The sequence below is a fragment of the Schistocerca gregaria genome, unplaced genomic scaffold (genome assembly GCF_023897955.1).
Source record: "Schistocerca gregaria isolate iqSchGreg1 unplaced genomic scaffold, iqSchGreg1.2 ptg000994l, whole genome shotgun sequence".
NCBI classification, from domain to species: Eukaryota; Metazoa; Arthropoda; class Insecta; order Orthoptera; family Acrididae; genus Schistocerca; species Schistocerca gregaria.
The window spans coordinates 211,353-227,724 of record NW_026062344.1 but is presented as its reverse complement, the minus strand read 5'-3'; the positions used below and the strand labels follow the sequence as shown (position 1 = coordinate 227,724).

The following is a 16,372-nucleotide window of genomic DNA, read 5'->3' as shown; positions in this document are numbered from 1 at the left end:
ATTGATACAAGAAAAAAGTCTTTTTTGCGCGAATCTAAAAATTATAGATTGCGCACTCGATTGGCGCTTTTTGAAGTCCAAACATGTGAAAAAAATAATAACGCGACACTTAAATTTTCTCTGGTACATGTACAAAACCTACATGCATTCGGAAATCTAAGCTTCAAAGCTCGCATTCAACCTACACCTCCTCTCTGCACCTGACAGGGAGATTCGCCTATAATAAAGGGCTTCGACCTGTCTGGATAGGCTAAAGAAGGCGTTTGTGTTCTACGAGATATGTCTGGAGTATGTCTTTAAAAAAAGCTGCTTTTTGTCTCTGGTGATCTTACCCCTACTGATGCAGGCCGCATCAGAGATCAGCTGCCACATTTCATTCAGCCATGAGGCTCCGCTCATAGCACATTCATTCGATACCTTGTCTTGAGGTACATAGACCAACTCCATCGTGTTCCGTAACTTTTTAAGCGTGCACACTTCGTTAGAGTTTGAGTTCGGCTAAGATGGCACTACAAGCGCAAGTGCAGGTTGTCATTTTATGCTCAGGAGCAAAAAATGGTTTTGTGTTGTACGCAAAAAAAACACAACCTAGACAAAACGGTACCTGTCCGCTTAGAAAAAACGTGTGCTTGAAGACGTTACCCGCACAAAAGCTAGGAGAGAATCCGTTGTTTGGGTACCGAATAGCTATGCCATGGCCGGTGCCGTAGTAGCTGGGCGCAATGTCCACGACCGGCAGCGCGCTAATTGTAATTCTTCCATTGGTCGTGGTTCCCTAAAAATGGCAACGTTAAAATTTTACGACAGCTGGCACAAAGAAGAGGGCGGGGAACAATGCATCTGTCCCGCGCTTCGGTGCAAGGCCATGTACCTCTGGGAAGACGAGAACGGGACCATCGTTGTTTTTCTTAGCCCGCCTGACCAATTCTGATAGCTTGAAGGTCTGAAAAGGGTTACTCCTCAGCAACATGTACTGTAATTTACGTCCATACTCGCACTGGAACATACCTCTCTGGAACGCACTGGCCTGTTCCAGAAGATCTCGAAAAGTGCCTGGTACAGGTTGACAGGAATCAATAAACCAGAATCCGTAACGGAGGTGAATTGAGGAGAATAAGCATATGCCATATATAAAACTTCGATGTAGGATACATGGTTGCAAAGAATGAAGTGACCGGACTTGATGCTAGGCGCTTGTTTCCTGACAGGACGTTTTGCTGTTAGTGAAGTACGGGCGATTGAGCGTCGGCGCTAGACAGATTTGCCTTTCTTGGCGTACTTGTAGAGGTGCGTGTTTTTGTGCACAGCGAATCCAAACAGCCAGAGAACAAGGCCTGCTAGTAGGAAGTGAGTAGCTCTCAAAGTCGCTCGTTTCAAAGGTCCAGACGCAATCTGTTAAAATTGTGTTGTACGCAAAAAAAAAAGTGGAGCTCTATAGAGTTAGCTTCACCATCTTGTGCGGAGCTTTTGTGGGCGTCTGTGAGGAAAATCTCGTTTCGAAACATGCGAGCCGACAAGCAACAGCAGATGCTCGCGACAGACGTGTCTGCTCCAAATGGGTGTACCAAGTCAGTAGGGATCGAGTCCCCGTATTATTTTTTTTGAGATCCGACTACTTGCCTTTCGAGCCAGGTAATCGGCGGTTACAAGCAGTGCCAGAAAGAGGACGATTAGGGGCGTTCGGAAGATGGCGAGCAGGGGTACTAGAATCAGCCGATGCAGCCGATTAAGAAGGGTAGGGGGGTATTTGTCCTAGAGAGAGTTGCGAGGCTGTAAAGTGAGTGGTCGGGCGATTTTCTTGAGGGTAGGGAGGGGGAGAAGGAGGATAGTGAACGCACAGGAAGGGGAATGAAAGGGTGAACGCCTGTCAAGGCATCCCTCCATTCGACATACTTTTCCCCCATTTTTTTTTTTCCGGCTAGATTTTTGGCGCAGCTCGCGGCTTTCCGGTACAACTGCGTGTGTAGTGGGCGTATGTGAGATATTTTTTTTTGGCGGATTCGGCGAGACGTGACAAAAAGTTTTTTGTTTTGGGTGAGTCACTTGGTTTGACTGATTGGTTACCGGGAGGGTCTGGTGCTACTGGGAGAAAAGCGTGATTCAGCGTCAAGCAGGTGAATATTGAGGTTTTAGATTGGCGTCGGAACCGGTATTGGAGTCCGCATTGGCTTATGAGGTATGGTGAAGATTTACAGTAGATACAGTCAGCTTCACGCGTTCGGCACCATCACGTCGCCGCCTTCGAACGTCGTTTTTTCGAGCGAGAGCGACTGCGCCGTGACCGGTGCCTTAGAGGCGGTCAAGGTTTGGAACCTTCGCCGCGCGACGGAGGTGGCGTCGTACGTATTGCCGGATCAGAGAAAAGCGGTGGTGAGTCAGGTTGCGGCGAGCCCGGATCGGATTCACGTGGCGGCTGGGTACGTTTTTTTTTTGTGTTTTTTGGTGTTTTTTTTGTGTTTTTTTTTTCAGCGGGGGGGGGTTTTGGGGCGAGAGGGAGGGCGTGTGCGCGTAGCCTGGTCCACGCGCTGACGTTTTTTTTTTTCCCACGCGAGAAAGTTACTCGGACGGTTCGGTGGTGATTTGGAACTTGAGGACTGGGGGAGTGGACCATCACTTTCAGGGCCACAAGTCGCGAGTTACGTGTTTGAGTTTTGACAGGGTGGGGTATGTGTTGGTGTCTGGTTCGTTGGACACGAATGTGATAGTGTGGGATTTGGTTAGCGGGGCGGGTTTGTTTAAGTGCCGGGGTCACAAGAACGCGATTACCTGCGTTAGGTTTTGGGAGCAGGAGGACAAGAAGGTGGTTTCGAGTTCTAAGGATGGTTTGGTGAAGGTGTGGGACATGGACACGCAGCACTGCGTGTGGACGATTACGGGGCATCCGTCGGAGGTGTGGGGGTTTGACATTAATCCGGAGCAGACGCGCCTCGCGACGGTGTGCGAGGACAAGGTTCGGTTTTACAAGCTCGGGGAGGCGGAGTCGGTGGAGCCGAAGGGGGAGGGGGAGTGTGGAATTTTGTATTACGGGAGCATTGATCGGAGAGTGAAGAGTCGGGCGTCGTCGGTCAGATTCAACGCGGATGGGTCGGTTTTGGCGGTGCAGAGTGCTGGGAGGGGGATTGAGGTGTTGAGGTGCTTTTCGGAGGAGGAGGTGGAGGAGAGGTGCAAGAAGCGGAGAAAGAAGGAGAAGAGGAGGCTCAAAAAGCAGTACGAGCAAAGGTTGAGGGAGTACGAGCAGGCGCTGCAGCAGCTGAAGACGTTGAGCCGGGACCAGCATCCGGTGAGGCCGGTGATGTCGTCGGTTGAAAAGTGTACCGTTCCGTCTGACGAGTATATGCATTGTCAAATTGTGTGGACGAGTTCGAAGTTTCAGAGCATGGACTTTTCTCCCACGCGCGCGAGCAGTCTCTTGGTTTCGCTGACGGACAACGTGATTGAGTGTTACAGGCTGGCGTTGAGGACGGGGGGAGAGGAGGGGGAGGAGGCTGGTGCGGAGGAGGAGGGGGACTCGCTCGGGCGTCATGACGGCGTCGACGGTATTGGGCCGACGGAGGAGGAGGTTGGAGGCGGCAGCGAGTCGAGAGTCGTCGCGTCGGTGAATTTGCCCGGTCACCGGGGCGACGTGCGGTGCTTGACTTTGAGCGGGGACGCCGAGATGCTTGTGTCGGCGAGTAACGGATGCGTCAAAGTGTGGAACACAAGAACAACTTCTTGTATTAGAACGGTACAGAGCGGATATGGGTTGTCTCTCGCGATGGTGCCGGGAGACCGGCACTTGCTCGTTGGGACGAGAACTGGTCACCTTGAGGTTTTCGACCTCCAGAGCGCCCAGATGTTGGAGAGAGTGCCGGCGCACACTGGGCCCATTTGGTCGGTGCAGATGCTGCCGAATCGAGAAGCGGGGTTCTTGACCGCGTCCGCCGACAAGACGCTCAAGTTTTGGAGGCTGGAGGCCGTTCGCGGTTCGGAGGAGTCCCCTGTCGCGCGCCAGTCGGCGTTTTCGGTCGTCCAGGACAGGACGTGCGAGATGGAGGACGACATTTTGTTTGCGAAAATCGACGGCCGCGGAAAGCTTTTGGCCTTGGCTCTGCTGGACGGAACGGTCCGGATTTTGGACGGATCCACGCTGAAGCTTTTTCACTCCCTGTATGGCCACCGACTACCGGTCTTGGGCCTGGACATGTCCGACGACGGGACCCTGATCGTCACCGGGTCCGCGGACAAGAACGTCCGAATATGGGGGACGGATTTCGGAGACTGCCACAAATCGATCTTCGCTCACGACGATTCGGTTACTCAGGTCGTCTTTGTCCCCAAGACGCACTACTTCTTCAGCAGCGGAAAGGACGGGCTGGTCAAGTTCTGGGACGCCGACAAGTTCGAGCTGGTGCTGACTCTGTCCGGCCACACGAGCGAAGTGTGGGCGATGGCCATCTCCGCGGACGGCAACCTCCTGGCCACGGGATCTCACGACCGAGGCATCCGAGTTTGGGCGCGCACCGACGACCAAGTCGTCGTTCAAGACGAACGCGAAGCGGAGCAAGAACGCAACTGGCTCGACGCCCTCGAGGACGAAGACCGCTTCCAACTCGTCGACAACACGACTCAAAGCGACAAGGCGTCCAGGCTCACCGCTTCCTCCGCGAAGTCCGGGGAACGCCTGTTGGACGCGCTCGAACTAATCAAAGTAGAAGGCGAAAACTGGGCGTTGTACCACCGAGACGTCAAACGCCTCTTGGACTCTGGCGACAAAAACGCCGCCAAGCACGTCCGACCCCCCCCCAGCAGCGAACTCACTCGCGGCAAGGACCCCAGCGATTACCTAATCGACGTAGTCAAGGGAATCAAACAATCCGAAATGGAAGAATGCCTACTGTTGCTCCCCTTCTCTCACGTCCTCACCCTAATCGAACTGATCAAAACCTGGGTCTCTCAACGATTCGACCTCATCGAGCTGTGCTCCTCGATTCTCTGCTTCCTTCTTCGAATCTATCACGCGCAGATCATCGCGAACAAAAGCGCGCACGCCACCCTGCTCGCAATCCGCTCTCACACCCGACGACAGCTCTTCCAATACAAAGAAATACTCGGGTCTAACCAGGCCGCGATGAACCACATGAAGCAAAAAATGGAACTAGCCTGTCAAGCCAAATTTTTTGACATACGAGAGCAAGAATTTGTCAAAAAGGGCCAAAAACGACAAAAGAAAACCCCAGGCTATTGGGAGTGACCACCCAACCCCTTATCGCGGCCGGCTCAACTCGGAAGCCCCACTCCTGCCCCTCAAAACGACCCACAGCTCAAACCCACGCCAGCTCCCCAAGCACGCGCTGCCCCCTCGTCCCCTCTCGTGTCCCTCGCAAAACGCGCGCGCGCGCGGCCTCCCCCCGCCGGTCCCGAAGAACGGCGCAACCTTGACGCCCCCTCCCGGAGCACAGAAGCGAGGCAAAAAGCAAGAAATTCTTACATTATCGCGATTTGACGTTGCACGGCCGCTTTTTTTTTTAAAATTTTTTCCAGTTGAGTCTGTGGTTTCTGTGCAGACTCTGTTACCTTATGTCCGGCACATTCGAGCGCATTGTGATCCTGCTCCTGCTAGCGACGCAGCTCGTTCTGGGGGAGCTGCAGACCAGAACTGCCCTTCCAGACGAAGACCGTTTGTTCTACCAGAGAAATTCGTTTCGCAAACCGTTTTATTCATGTACGCGTTCCCCTTTCACAGCCACCCTCGGATCGCCTGTAGAAGCCCCTTGAAGCGCGCGCTCGCAGGCGCGCGGCAACGCGCCGTACCCGATCTGGGGCTCTCTCTCACTTGGCGAGCCCTTTTGCGCGTCTCGAAGAGCCCCACCCAGCTCGTCGAATGCCGCGGATCGAGAGCGCGTAACGCGAGAGGGAAGCAGCCTAACACAACCTATCGTCGGACACCAGCTCCCTCATTTTGGATCCTAGGAGGCAACGCGATTGTTCAAATCGGGGGGATTTTCCTCGCTCCAAACGCCCAGAACGAAGGGTGGATTTGGAATTCTGTTGTACGTCAAAAAAAAAAAAACTGTACCGCCGTTCTCGGGGCGAACGCGTCAAATTGGGCCCAAGCCCCGTTCGGCCGTTTATTCCGCCATTCGATGCGCCGCGCGCGTCACGTTTGTTCTCCGCTGTTCTCGAGCTGACTTCGTGCGAAAAGCCGGTGTTGGCACCGAACTGGCTGGCGCTACTCGACATCAGCATCGACACGAGCGTGTCGGCGGGGAGCGAATTTGTGTTTTGGTACATTTCCAATCCGCAAGTTCAGTTTGGGATGGGCGGGTCGCAAAATGTGTGGAAGGGATTAGGTATTTTCATGAACCCGTGCGAGGGGCAGCACACGCTCTGCATTCGAGCGAGCGTGAATAAGGAGGACAGCATGTACCAAGAATTCGGCAGCTCGGAAAGCGTAGGCTTTTGCAAGTTGTCGGCGTCAGACGGAGGTCTGCGCTTTCGCGTGTCGTACGCAGGGAACAGGTTGCTAGTCGATTATATGCAAGAAGGTACGGCGCTATGGAACGCGTGCCTTAACCATGCCACGGAGTTGGATTCGGGCATGCATTTGGCCCTTTCAGCGAGGTCTGGCGTGGAAGGCGGTGGCTACTACGTAAAGTCAATAGAGGTGCAAAAAATTCAGATTGGAGACGAAAACAACAGCGACTCGACTGCTCAGATGGCGACTAACAGGGAGTACAGATCGACAGAGATGAGCATGGCGGAAGAAGACGACGCGCCGATAAACACCACAACATTTAGAAGAGCAGGATCGAATACGCACTCATCTCCCTCGCTTGTTCCCAATTTGACAGAAATCACGAGCTATTTTGAGAAGGTTTATCAAGGTATCTTTGGGATAGACAATGGCTTAAATAAAGTCATGTCAAAGTTAATGAATCATTCGTCTTCCTTTGAATTGTTTGCTCAAGAAGTTTATCAGCATGGAGGCACGATTAAGGAGAACATTCAGCGAATCCACACGACTACCATGTCCATCATCAACGGCATGGCGGCGAACATGGAAAGGGTTTCCAACGCGCATGAGCAACTGAGGTTCGAACTTAAAACCGAAATTTCTGCAATAGTCATGTCCGCCAACCAAATGAGCGAGAAGCTGGATAAGTTGTCCAAGCATAACGCTCATGGCCGCATCACGAGCATGCTTCTTTATGTGATTGTTCTTCAATCTGTCTTTATTTTTGTCCTCATTTGGATGACTCAAATGAGGCCCGGAAAGGTGAAATGTGTGTAGAAGATATCGCTTTTATCCATTTCAAGCCGTTACATTTTTTTTTTTTTGTGTGTTGTGTTGTGGCACGTCGGCGCCCGCGCTTTCAAAGGCTTTTTTATCTAGGGCGGGGGTTAGGTCGATTTTTCTCTTTCTATGACTTCGTCTGCGAATTCTATTAAGATGACCAGTTTTTGCACTCTTTTTTTAAGAACTGAGGCGTTGGGTGCTGTGACCTTTGCTTTGAATCCGGACACATCCAGAATGCCTTCTACGATTCCCGCGAGGAAAAAGTTGCTATTGGGGTGCCACTTTGGCGCCGAGATGAATTTGGTGATCAGCGACTCGTTTTCCAAAATCATGTACTGTTTTTCGTTGCTCTTTTCAAGAGTTGCTTCTCGGTTGAAAAGAAACGTCCAGACGTTGTTGACGATGAAAAACAGCATTTGGAGAAGTTTGGTTTCTCTTTTGGTGAAGTTTTCACGCCAGGTGATATACTCCAACAGTCGTATTCCAATACGGTATCCCATGTCTGCCAGACTAGAGAGAGCGGATCAGTTTGCGGGAGCGTGAAAACCTGGCTTTCGATCGCTGGTACATACCGCCTTTCTACGTCTCTCACATTTTTCTCGCTATGATGAGAATACTTGATTATTTCGCTGAACAAGAAGGCGAACGCGCTCAGAGAGACCTGCGAGGGACCAAAGCGTTAAAAGAGAGCCGGAGAAAAAAAAAAAATTGACAGCTTACTTCTTGTTTTTTGGTAGAAAGAGCATAGTTGGTGATGGATGTTTTTTTTCGCGCGCCATCCATAAGGAATATTACGTTGTTAGGACGATTCGTCTAGAGTGCGCTGAGCGAGCAAATAATAATTTTCGCATTTTTTTTTTACTTTCCTTTTTTCTGCTCTGCCGAGTGGCTTGTTCCAGCGTCCGAGTTCAGAGGAACGGTTGCTCCATTGGGCGAGCAAAAGGGGACCAAAAATCAGAAAGCGGCGCGAGGTCCAGCAAAAAAAATTATTGGGAGCAAAGGGGAAAAAAAAACGGTCATTTTTGGCGTCCTCTTTTCCTTTCTCTGCTGAGCTTGTCTTTTTGGACTCATAAATGTATCGTGTGATGGTGAGTCCCCGCGTCGCCGCTGCTCTGTGCATTTCTGCGCACGGTCGCCCGCTTTACGCGCCTGAGCCGAGCCTCCTCCGCCACCGCGCTCGGAGCGGCGCGGCCTCCTCGCTGGCGGGCAGCAGAAGAGGATACGCGGTTGGCGCGTCCAGAAAAAGTACGGTCGGCGCGTTGGAAGTGCGCTTGGTGCGGTTTCAGGTTTTCATTGAAAAATCAAGAATTGGAACTGACCGCCGAATAAGAGTTCGATGTCGACGCGAGCTGCATTCGAAACGTAGGGATCATCGCGCACGTGGACGCGGGAAAGACGACGACATCGGAGAGGATGTTGTTTTATTCCGGAGAATCAAGTTTTTTGGGGGACGTGGACAAGGGAGACACGATGCTGGATTATTTGAAGATAGAAAGAGAGAGGGGAATTACGGTCAACGCGGCAGTTATAACATTTTTGTGGAAAAACCACTTGATCAATTTGGTCGATACACCAGGACGTACGTGTCAAAAAGCCGCAGATTTATTTTTTTGTGTTTTCTTTTTTTTTTTTTTTTTTTTTTTTTGAATGGCTTCAACCTCGTCCACTCACCGCCGAGCACAGACGTGGACTTTACGGCCGAAGTTGAGCGCAGCTTGAAGGTGCTGGACGGCGCCGTGGCGATTTTCGACGCTGTGGCCGGCGTTCAAGCGCAAACCGAGACCGTCTGGAGGCAGGCCAGCCGCCAAGGAATCCCGAGAATCGCCTACCTGAACAAGATGGACAGAGAAGGCGCAACGCTGGAGAGGTGCCTGGAGTCGATGAAGGAAAAACTCGACGTCAACCCCATCGTTCTCCAAAAATCCGTTGGACACTCCAAGAACTTCCGCGCCATAGTCGACCTGGTGACGATGCAGCTCGTGGAATGGGACGACTCCACCCTGGGACAGCTCATAACGAGGAAGTCAGTCTCAGCATGCGGCTCCGAACAGCTCGAGCAGACCGCGAAAGACGCCAGAAGAGAACTCATAGAAAAAATCGCCTCTATGGACGACGCCTTTATGGAACACGTTTTCGCAGAATCTCGAGAAAAAGACGTCGAAGCGACGCCCGAAGAGCTCAGAAAGGCCATTCGCCGCGTGTCGCTCGCCGGGAGGGGCGTTCCGGTGCTGATGGGCGCGTCGCTGAGGAACATGGGCGTCCAGCCCCTCATGGACGCGGTCGTGGATTATTTGCCCTCTCCATTGGATGTCGGCGTCGTTTCGGCTCAGTTCGCCCCTTCGTCGTCAATCAAAAAAAAAAAAACCGCGTCCGTTCGCCCGTCCGCGCCGCGCGACGCCACGGAGGTCCGGGCCTCTCGCACGGTCCGGGACCTCGACGAGACGGACGCCCAGGGAGAGCCCGTTTGCGTTCCCTGCTGCGCGAAGTCCCCCCTCGTCGCACAGGTGTTCAAGCTCGTCCACGATCAGCGCATGAACTGCATCGTCTCCTACATCCGCGTCTATTCCGGAGTGCTTTGTCCGGGTCAGAAGCTGCTCAACGTCAGTCAACACCAACAAGAACGAGTCACGCGGATCAACCGAGTCTACGCGGACCAATACCACGACGTCCACGAGCTTTCCGCCGGCGACATCGGCGCCATATCAGGACTCAAGTCCACCTGTACGGGCGACACCCTCATCGCGTTGAACCACCCTCAACCCGTCCTTCTACCCTCTATCCACATATCCGAACCCGTCTTCATCTCCAGCATCCTGGCAGACTCCACGCACGAAGAAACCCCCCTCCGAGACGCCCTCAACTTCCTAGCGCTCGAAGACCCCAGCTTCCATTGGTACATCAACCAAGAAACCGGGCAATGGACCATCAAATGCATGGGTGAACTCCACCTTCAAGTTATCAAAGATCGCCTCGCTCGACACTACAAAGTCCACGCCACCATCGGCAACGTCCAAATCGCCTACAAATCCACTCTCGACTCCCCCATCTCCTCCCTCTTCAACGGCACATACGTCGTAGCAGGCAAACCCGAACAAGTCGCCCTCGACGTCTCACTAACCCCCCTCGAATCCGGATCCGGCGCCATCTTCGAAGTCAGTCCCACCTGCTTCTCCGACCACCTCATAACCAAAAAAAATGCAAACCGACATCCTAGACACTCTCCGCAACGCCGCAAAAGACATCATAAGAAGCGGCACCATCCCCGGATACCCCATCGTCGACACCCTCATTCACGTCAAACAAGTCCACTACTCCCCCATCGCACACCTCAACAGCTACAAACTCTGCCTCATACAAGCCGTCTCCTCCCTCTCGAAACAAGCAGGCATCTCTCTTTTGGAACCTATCATGCTCGTGGAAATAACCGTCGACAACCAATACAACGGCGCCCTCCTCACCAACCTCACCTTCAAAAAAAGAGCCACCATCCAAACCATAGAACACGGCGGCCCCAACAAAAAAATCATCCGCTGCCTCGTCCCACTCGCAGAACTACTCGGCTACTCCACCGAACTAAGATCCATCTCCAAAGGCACCGCCTCTTTCACCATGGAATTCAAGCAGTACAAAAAACTAACTCACAGCCAACAACAAAAAATTTTGAACTAAAAAAAAAAAAACCGTTCCCAACCCCCTACCTCTCTCACCCACAACCCGCACTAACCCTCCCTAATAAAAAAAAAACGCGCCGTCGCCCCTCTCCTCCCCCCAAAAAAAAACAAACGCCATGCAACATGTCGACTGGTACTCCCTTGTACGCAGCTCACACACCACCACCCCCCTCCCCCCCCCTCCCCCTAACGCTCCCCACCCAGCTCGGTAAACCGGCCTCCCACTCCTGCTTTCAATTTCTAACACCACTGGGGACCACCCACTCACAGCGAGTTCAAAAACCAAAAAATCAAATACGCTCAATACAAACCACACGGACTCTCGCTCTGCTTCTCGGACGAACTGCTAGACGCTATCTTCTTCTACAACGAAAATGAATCCGGATTCCAAAAATTCACCGGCCCTATCCCACACGGCATCTCAATAGATATGACCAACGTTCAAATCGTCAAACTGCTCGGCGAGCCCTCCACCAAGACGAAAAACTACGTGATGCCCATCACCATAACCTATGACTCCATAGGCGTCCAAATAACCTTCAAATACAACTCCTACGACGACCTGAAAAACCCCATCAGCGTCATCTGTTTGTACCCACCAACAAAAAAAACACAAACGTCAACAAACGTATAGCGCCCCCAATCCACCCGCTATCCACACACTCAAAACGCGCGCGTCAAACGCACTCCCACCATAACCCGCTAAAAATGTCTCTGTACTCGCGGGTCTGTGCTCGTAGCCAAAACCTCCGCTCAACCCACCCACCCCGCGAAAGAACACTCGCGCGTTGCAGTAAATCAAATAAAAGCCTCAGTCCATACTGCACCGTAGAAAGCAGACAAATCAACTTTGTGTTTTATTACCGTTGAAACGTACCCATCTCTCAAACCTATACCACACACAACAGCAACACTCCTACCCATTAAAAACGAAGATATCTAGATCCATAGACTTTAGTCTTTCAAAGGACACATGCAATCAGTAAAAACCTATAGAAGCTACATGCACCTCTATATATGTATTGACACAATCATCTTCATGACTTGGTCGCCGGCATCTTCTCTTCGCTGCTGACTTCAATCCCGATCTGAAGATTCTGATTCGACCCAACTTTCTTCTGAACCTTTAAAGAGGACAACCTTTTCTTCTGCTTCGAGACCTTCTTGCAATTTTGCAACGGAAGTATACCACGAAGCGCCAATGTGCGATTCTCGTTCCACACCGCATAAATGCTGTCCCATTGCTTGTGGAAGTTTTCGCAAAAATCATGTATATACTTGAAAATCAGCTGCGGCTCCGACTCCATTCTTTCTCCCATCCATGTCCATAAATTCTCAGTAAGCTTTCTATCTGTCTCGCGTGTGTCACGCAACTCCCTCAAGGCCGATTCATTTTTAATAAAATCGTTAATCCTTTTAGTAAAAGGCTCGTTCGGATCCAAGTTGTTGTTCTTATTCCACTCTTTGATGAGATCCAGCTGCACTATCCAGTGACTGCTTTGCTGATCCAGGTGCATTTGATCAACCTTCATGGCCCTCTCACAAGGCTCTGCCAAATTTTCCCAAAAATCCTGACAACCCTCAAACTTATTCAAGTAAATCGACATGTACTCCGGTAAGCGAACCAACCAGAAAATCTCGTCACTCTCTTTTTTAACCCTACTTTTTCTCAGCCTTTCAAGCTTCAAGGCTTTCTTCTTGGCCGCCTCGTCCATGTTTTCAATCTCTTGATCGATCTTGCCAAACTTTTCTGAGTCCCTCTTATTCGCCTCTCTCTTCGCATCTTCCTTAGAAATCGATGCGGATCCAGTCACCCTCTCCACGCTAGAGCAGAATGTAGATATTTTGAAACCCTTCGTAAGTCCAAACCTAGGCATCAACGTATTGATAATCTCCAAAAAAATTCGAAGAGCCAATCGGAAACTTCTCATCATTTCGTATAATTTCTTCAGTCTCCCTGACGACGTTCAGTTGCTCTCTGATCGTCGCGTGTTCCTCTTCAAATTTTGCGAGAAAATACCCATATTCAAACCTCTCAAATCGATCCGGAACCCTCTTGGTAATCTCTAAAAATAATTTTTCTCCAAGTCTCAGCGGTGCCAATGTTGGATCTTCCTCCAGCCTCTTCTCGTAGTTCAACAGCATTTCTGACTCCTTCACGCTCGGGTAAAAATGAATAGACCTTTCCATCCGTGCCATTCACCAAGCGAGCTAACCTCTCTAACACATGCGGCGCAAAAATGGACTCATGGAAATTTCAATATATTATCCACTATTTCGTCGATCGTATAGTGCTTCAACTCCTCCATAAACAGCAAAACCTCTACATTCTTAAGGCGATTAATTTCCAATACCCCATCTTCAGCCACCTTCTTCTCCTCAAATACGCGCTCTCTTGACTGTCGACTAAAAATATACCTCAACTGTTCCTCTAATATCTTCCCTTCTTCTGGCTTAAACTGTAAGATATCTATCTCGGCCCAAATCGTCCCTACAATATCAATCACACTAATCCCATCAAAGTTAATCGCGCAAATAGAGGGCTTTTGTACCATCTGTCCCGGAGGCGGGAGCGGCGGCGCTGGCGGCGTATCTCCAACCCCATCAGGCGTCACCATGATGCCATCTCCTTGCTCTTTACCTTCATCACTGATTACAACGTTAAATGGAATCGCTTCTCTATTCTCGAAGAATTCAAAGTTAGAATCTTCCTTGCTTGTTGCACTTCTCAAATCGCCTTGCTGAAGCCTCTTAGAATTCTCGTTCCATATTCGATACTTGTCCTTCAGCGTGTTCATAGTAGGTAACGTCATGTGAAAAACTGCTATCTTCGGCCGATCCAGCACCACCAATAATCGATGACAGCAAATGTATGTAACGGCGGACAACTCTGTTGTCCATTGTTCTCTTCAATGTCTCTGATAATCGCCTCAATCTCATTAATGTGGCGGCGCATTACATTAGCGAACAAACGCGGATCGTCTTCATCTGTTATGTTATCTAGATTGATCTCACTCTTGAAGGGAATAAACCCCCTTTTCACTGCCTGAGGCTTCCATATAAAACAAAAAAAAAATTCCAATCATCTTTTTCTGCTCTAAATTCGCAGCGTAAAATCTTGACGCCAAATTACTCTTTCCCTTGATAAATTGAAAAGCGAGCTGACTACCCCTGACTCCAGCAAACTGATTTTCGAATTAGCATTCAGTATATGCTAACCCTATTCATTCAAATAAATATTTATATATAACATACAATTAAAGGAACTCTCATAGTCTTGAAATCGAATAACTTAAACGACCCACCTATTCCTGTAACACTTATCTGATGCGGTTCAAATTTGAGCCACACCAGTCGACTTGTGTGGAACTTTTGGTCCCACCAAAATACCTTAAAAAAGGTTAGTCCCATTCACGCGATATTCCTGTATATTATAGCAAATTTATCACGTACTCTGAATGCACAAGACCCATCTCTATTTAGACAGATACTCTGCTTCCCGTTTAGCGTTGAATCTGCAATCAAAAGATCCAATCCTACCTGTGCAATTGTGATGTGTGTATTTGGTGCAAGGACCCTTTTTTTATCTTCATTCTGTAAAGGCCTTTTTGTATTGAGGTCTTGAAAGCACCAATTTCTTATACTAGTTTTTGCTTGAATTAACTGGCGCAATTCTTTAAACGTAGTTGTTTTTGTCACCTTGAATTCTCCGACCAAATGTGAGGATAGTATGTTGACTCGAACCGTATGCCCACCGATCATCATCGGAGACATGGATTCTAATTTAAGTGAGTCTCTCATAATTTGCATATCAGTTCCGGAATTCGATACTCGATTATGTTCATTTGGTCTCTCTTTTTCTTCACCTGTTGCAAGATTAGTAAATCCCCGCGAAATTAATCAAAAATAAGCACAGCTGACATACCTATGACGTGCCCCGATTTCAGATTCATTAAAGCTTTTTTCGCCTTTTCTATTTCATTCTTGTCTTTGCCGTAGTATCTACACACAGTTTCCTCTACCTTTTTATCTAATACCTGAGATTCCCCCGCACGGTCCTCGAGAATTTCATTTTTAGGTGAATCAATCGAATTTTGGCTCTTCTTCACAAGATCGCTGTTCAAAGACACATCGACTTTTGAATCATTACACAAATTCGATTTTTCCTTTTTTTTTTTTAGTCCTGACTTGGATGACTTCACTTTCTGCTCCGTTTGCCCTAGTTCTTTTTTATTTAATTCGTGCTTTTGTGCCAATTCTGATTTGGTAATTTTGCATTGATTCAATACCTTTTCTTTTTTTTCCTTTTTTACCTTTTTCTTGTTTGATTCTAGCTTTTTCTTTTGATCTAATTTAAAACCCTTTTTATCTAAGTCTTGAACTAACATTTGTATTTCATTCTCTAGATTATTCAAAGTCCCAATATCCGAGCTCGAAAATCCCTCAATATTAGAATCTTCATTCACCTGATCTAGCGGTTTTAGTAAAAAACCTTCAGAAGACAGTTCTACTTTGTCTGATAACAGGAAAGATTTTTCGGTCAAATGATTACTTGACTTGCTCTTATCGGTTGGGACAGCTTCTAAATTTATGTTTTTAGCAAAATCCTCACCTTCACGCCGGCCCGCTACCTCATGCAATTTCACGCTAGGCCTCCCTGTATTTTTCGACGTTATAGCTTCGTGCTCGACGTAAGACAGTAAATCTCTTATGTCATAATCTTCCAAATTATCTGGATTAATTTCGGTTACATGTACTGGTTTGATACACTGTTGAAGTACATCGTTTTCCATTTGTTTCTCGCTACGCTCGTAATCCATAATCAGAAATGCAAAATCTTGTACTAAAACCAGGTGGAGTTAACAGAATGTATTTAGAAAACCAAGTAGATATCTATGTTTTACTTAAAAAGTCGTACATATAATTGAAAGCGTAGAATTAAAAACGTTTCCAAACACAAAAATCCAATAACCGTTGACATTTAAATTAATAATAGTACAACTTTGCTTTTATTCTCTCATCTATACGAGTGACGAATATAAGCTTCTATTTAGTATAGTCTTGAGAGTAAGTCTGTCTACTGCTACACATAACTTGATCAAATATTTTAATGGCGCCAGATTCCAAGAAGATCGAAGACAGTGGTTCTAAAAAGGATTCAAACGCACAAAATAAGAATGTATTAACAGATAACTTGAAAGAGAAAAGCAAACTCAAAGTGAGTTATCTGTCTACAACAAACGTACAAGAAACTGATATCTGGGTGGTATTCGTTCGAAGACATGTGGAATTGGCTAGAACTTTGGTATATAAAACTTTTATAGAACGAACTTTTTCTGAAACACAAAGCCTTGTATTAGAGTATTTAGATGGATATCTTACTTGGTTGCATGAAAGTCCAAGAAAACTATTTGTCGAAAAATTT

The 16,372-nt window shown here is 48.7% G+C and overlaps 6 protein-coding genes across 6 annotated transcripts; 3 read left to right on the top strand and 3 right to left on the bottom strand.

Annotated features, from left to right (window-relative positions):
- Nucleotides 1-107: 107 nt before the first annotated feature.
- LOC126326539 (uncharacterized) lies at nucleotides 108-1,904 on the bottom strand. Its single transcript, XM_049995686.1, has 7 exons — nucleotides 1,839-1,904; nucleotides 1,621-1,752; nucleotides 1,280-1,392; nucleotides 1,009-1,201; nucleotides 872-943; nucleotides 605-775; nucleotides 108-459 (listed from the first exon to the last, which is right to left on the bottom strand). The coding sequence occupies exons 1-7, from the start codon at nucleotides 1,902-1,904 to the stop codon at nucleotides 271-273; spliced, it is 936 nt and encodes a 311-aa protein (XP_049851643.1). The 3' UTR covers nucleotides 108-270.
- Nucleotides 1,905-2,167: 263 nt separating this feature from the next.
- LOC126326537 (WD repeat-containing protein 3-like) lies at nucleotides 2,168-5,483 on the top strand. The gene is made up of 2 exons (XM_049995685.1): nucleotides 2,168-2,417; nucleotides 2,557-5,483. Exons 1-2 carry the CDS (start codon nucleotides 2,179-2,181, stop codon nucleotides 5,228-5,230), a joined length of 2,913 nt encoding a protein of 970 aa, XP_049851642.1. The 5' UTR covers nucleotides 2,168-2,178; the 3' UTR covers nucleotides 5,231-5,483.
- A 41-nt stretch (nucleotides 5,484-5,524) lies between these two features.
- LOC126326556 (uncharacterized) lies at nucleotides 5,525-7,776 on the top strand. Its single transcript, XM_049995712.1, has 3 exons — nucleotides 5,525-5,701; nucleotides 5,929-6,029; nucleotides 6,182-7,776. Exons 1-3 carry the CDS (start codon nucleotides 5,557-5,559, stop codon nucleotides 7,268-7,270), a joined length of 1,335 nt encoding a protein of 444 aa, XP_049851669.1. The 5' UTR covers nucleotides 5,525-5,556; the 3' UTR covers nucleotides 7,271-7,776.
- LOC126326557 (trafficking protein particle complex subunit 5-like) lies at nucleotides 7,381-8,072 on the bottom strand. Its single transcript, XM_049995713.1, has 3 exons — nucleotides 7,997-8,072; nucleotides 7,849-7,937; nucleotides 7,381-7,786 (listed from the first exon to the last, which is right to left on the bottom strand). The coding sequence occupies exons 1-3, from the start codon at nucleotides 8,057-8,059 to the stop codon at nucleotides 7,381-7,383; spliced, it is 558 nt and encodes a 185-aa protein (XP_049851670.1). The 5' UTR covers nucleotides 8,060-8,072.
- A 289-nt stretch (nucleotides 8,073-8,361) lies between these two features.
- LOC126326598 (elongation factor G-like) lies at nucleotides 8,362-10,945 on the top strand. The gene is given in 4 exon segments (XM_049995765.1): nucleotides 8,362-8,506; nucleotides 8,607-8,855; nucleotides 8,960-10,613; nucleotides 10,615-10,945. Coding segments are annotated over 4 exon segments (2,379 nt in total).
- Nucleotides 10,946-11,768: 823 nt separating this feature from the next.
- LOC126326555 (uncharacterized) lies at nucleotides 11,769-15,873 on the bottom strand. Its single transcript, XM_049995710.1, has 4 exons — nucleotides 14,873-15,873; nucleotides 14,401-14,813; nucleotides 14,203-14,337; nucleotides 11,769-14,132 (listed from the first exon to the last, which is right to left on the bottom strand). The coding sequence occupies exons 1-4, from the start codon at nucleotides 15,765-15,767 to the stop codon at nucleotides 13,959-13,961; spliced, it is 1,617 nt and encodes a 538-aa protein (XP_049851667.1). The 5' UTR covers nucleotides 15,768-15,873; the 3' UTR covers nucleotides 11,769-13,958.
- Between the last annotated feature and the right edge of the window lie 499 nt (nucleotides 15,874-16,372).

Coding starts and splice junctions, on each gene's coding strand:
- LOC126326557 (XM_049995713.1), bottom strand. CDS start 8,059: ATGGATGGCGCGCGAAAAAAAACATCCATCACCAACTATGCTCTTTCT. Junction 7,938..7,996: donor TTTCTACCAAAAAACAAGAA/GTAAGCTGTCAA, acceptor GGTCCCTCGCAG/GTCTCTCTGAGCGCGTTCGC. Junction 7,787..7,848: donor GTGAGAGACGTAGAAAGGCG/GTATGTACCAGC, acceptor CGCTCTCTCTAG/TCTGGCAGACATGGGATACC.
- LOC126326539 (XM_049995686.1), bottom strand. CDS start 1,904: ATGGGGGAAAAGTATGTCGAATGGAGGGATGCCTTGACAGGCGTTCAC. Junction 1,393..1,620: donor CCGATTACCTGGCTCGAAAG/GCAAGTAGTCGG, acceptor CAATTTTAACAG/ATTGCGTCTGGACCTTTGAA. Junction 776..871: donor CCGTTCTCGTCTTCCCAGAG/GTACATGGCCTT, acceptor TGCCATTTTTAG/GGAACCACGACCAATGGAAG.
- LOC126326555 (XM_049995710.1), bottom strand. CDS start 15,767: ATGGATTACGAGCGTAGCGAGAAACAAATGGAAAACGATGTACTTCAA. Junction 14,814..14,872: donor GAAATCGGGGCACGTCATAG/GTATGTCAGCTG, acceptor ATCTTGCAACAG/GTGAAGAAAAAGAGAGACCA. Junction 14,338..14,400: donor ATGGGTCTTGTGCATTCAGA/GTACGTGATAAA, acceptor ACCTTTTTTAAG/GTATTTTGGTGGGACCAAAA.
- LOC126326556 (XM_049995712.1), top strand. CDS start 5,557: ATGTCCGGCACATTCGAGCGCATTGTGATCCTGCTCCTGCTAGCGACG. Junction 5,702..5,928: donor TCGCAAACCGTTTTATTCAT/GTACGCGTTCCC, acceptor GTCGGACACCAG/CTCCCTCATTTTGGATCCTA. Junction 6,030..6,181: donor GGTGGATTTGGAATTCTGTT/GTACGTCAAAAA, acceptor TCGTGCGAAAAG/CCGGTGTTGGCACCGAACTG.
- LOC126326537 (XM_049995685.1), top strand. CDS start 2,179: ATGGTGAAGATTTACAGTAGATACAGTCAGCTTCACGCGTTCGGCACC. Junction 2,418..2,556: donor CGGATTCACGTGGCGGCTGG/GTACGTTTTTTT, acceptor CACGCGAGAAAG/TTACTCGGACGGTTCGGTGG.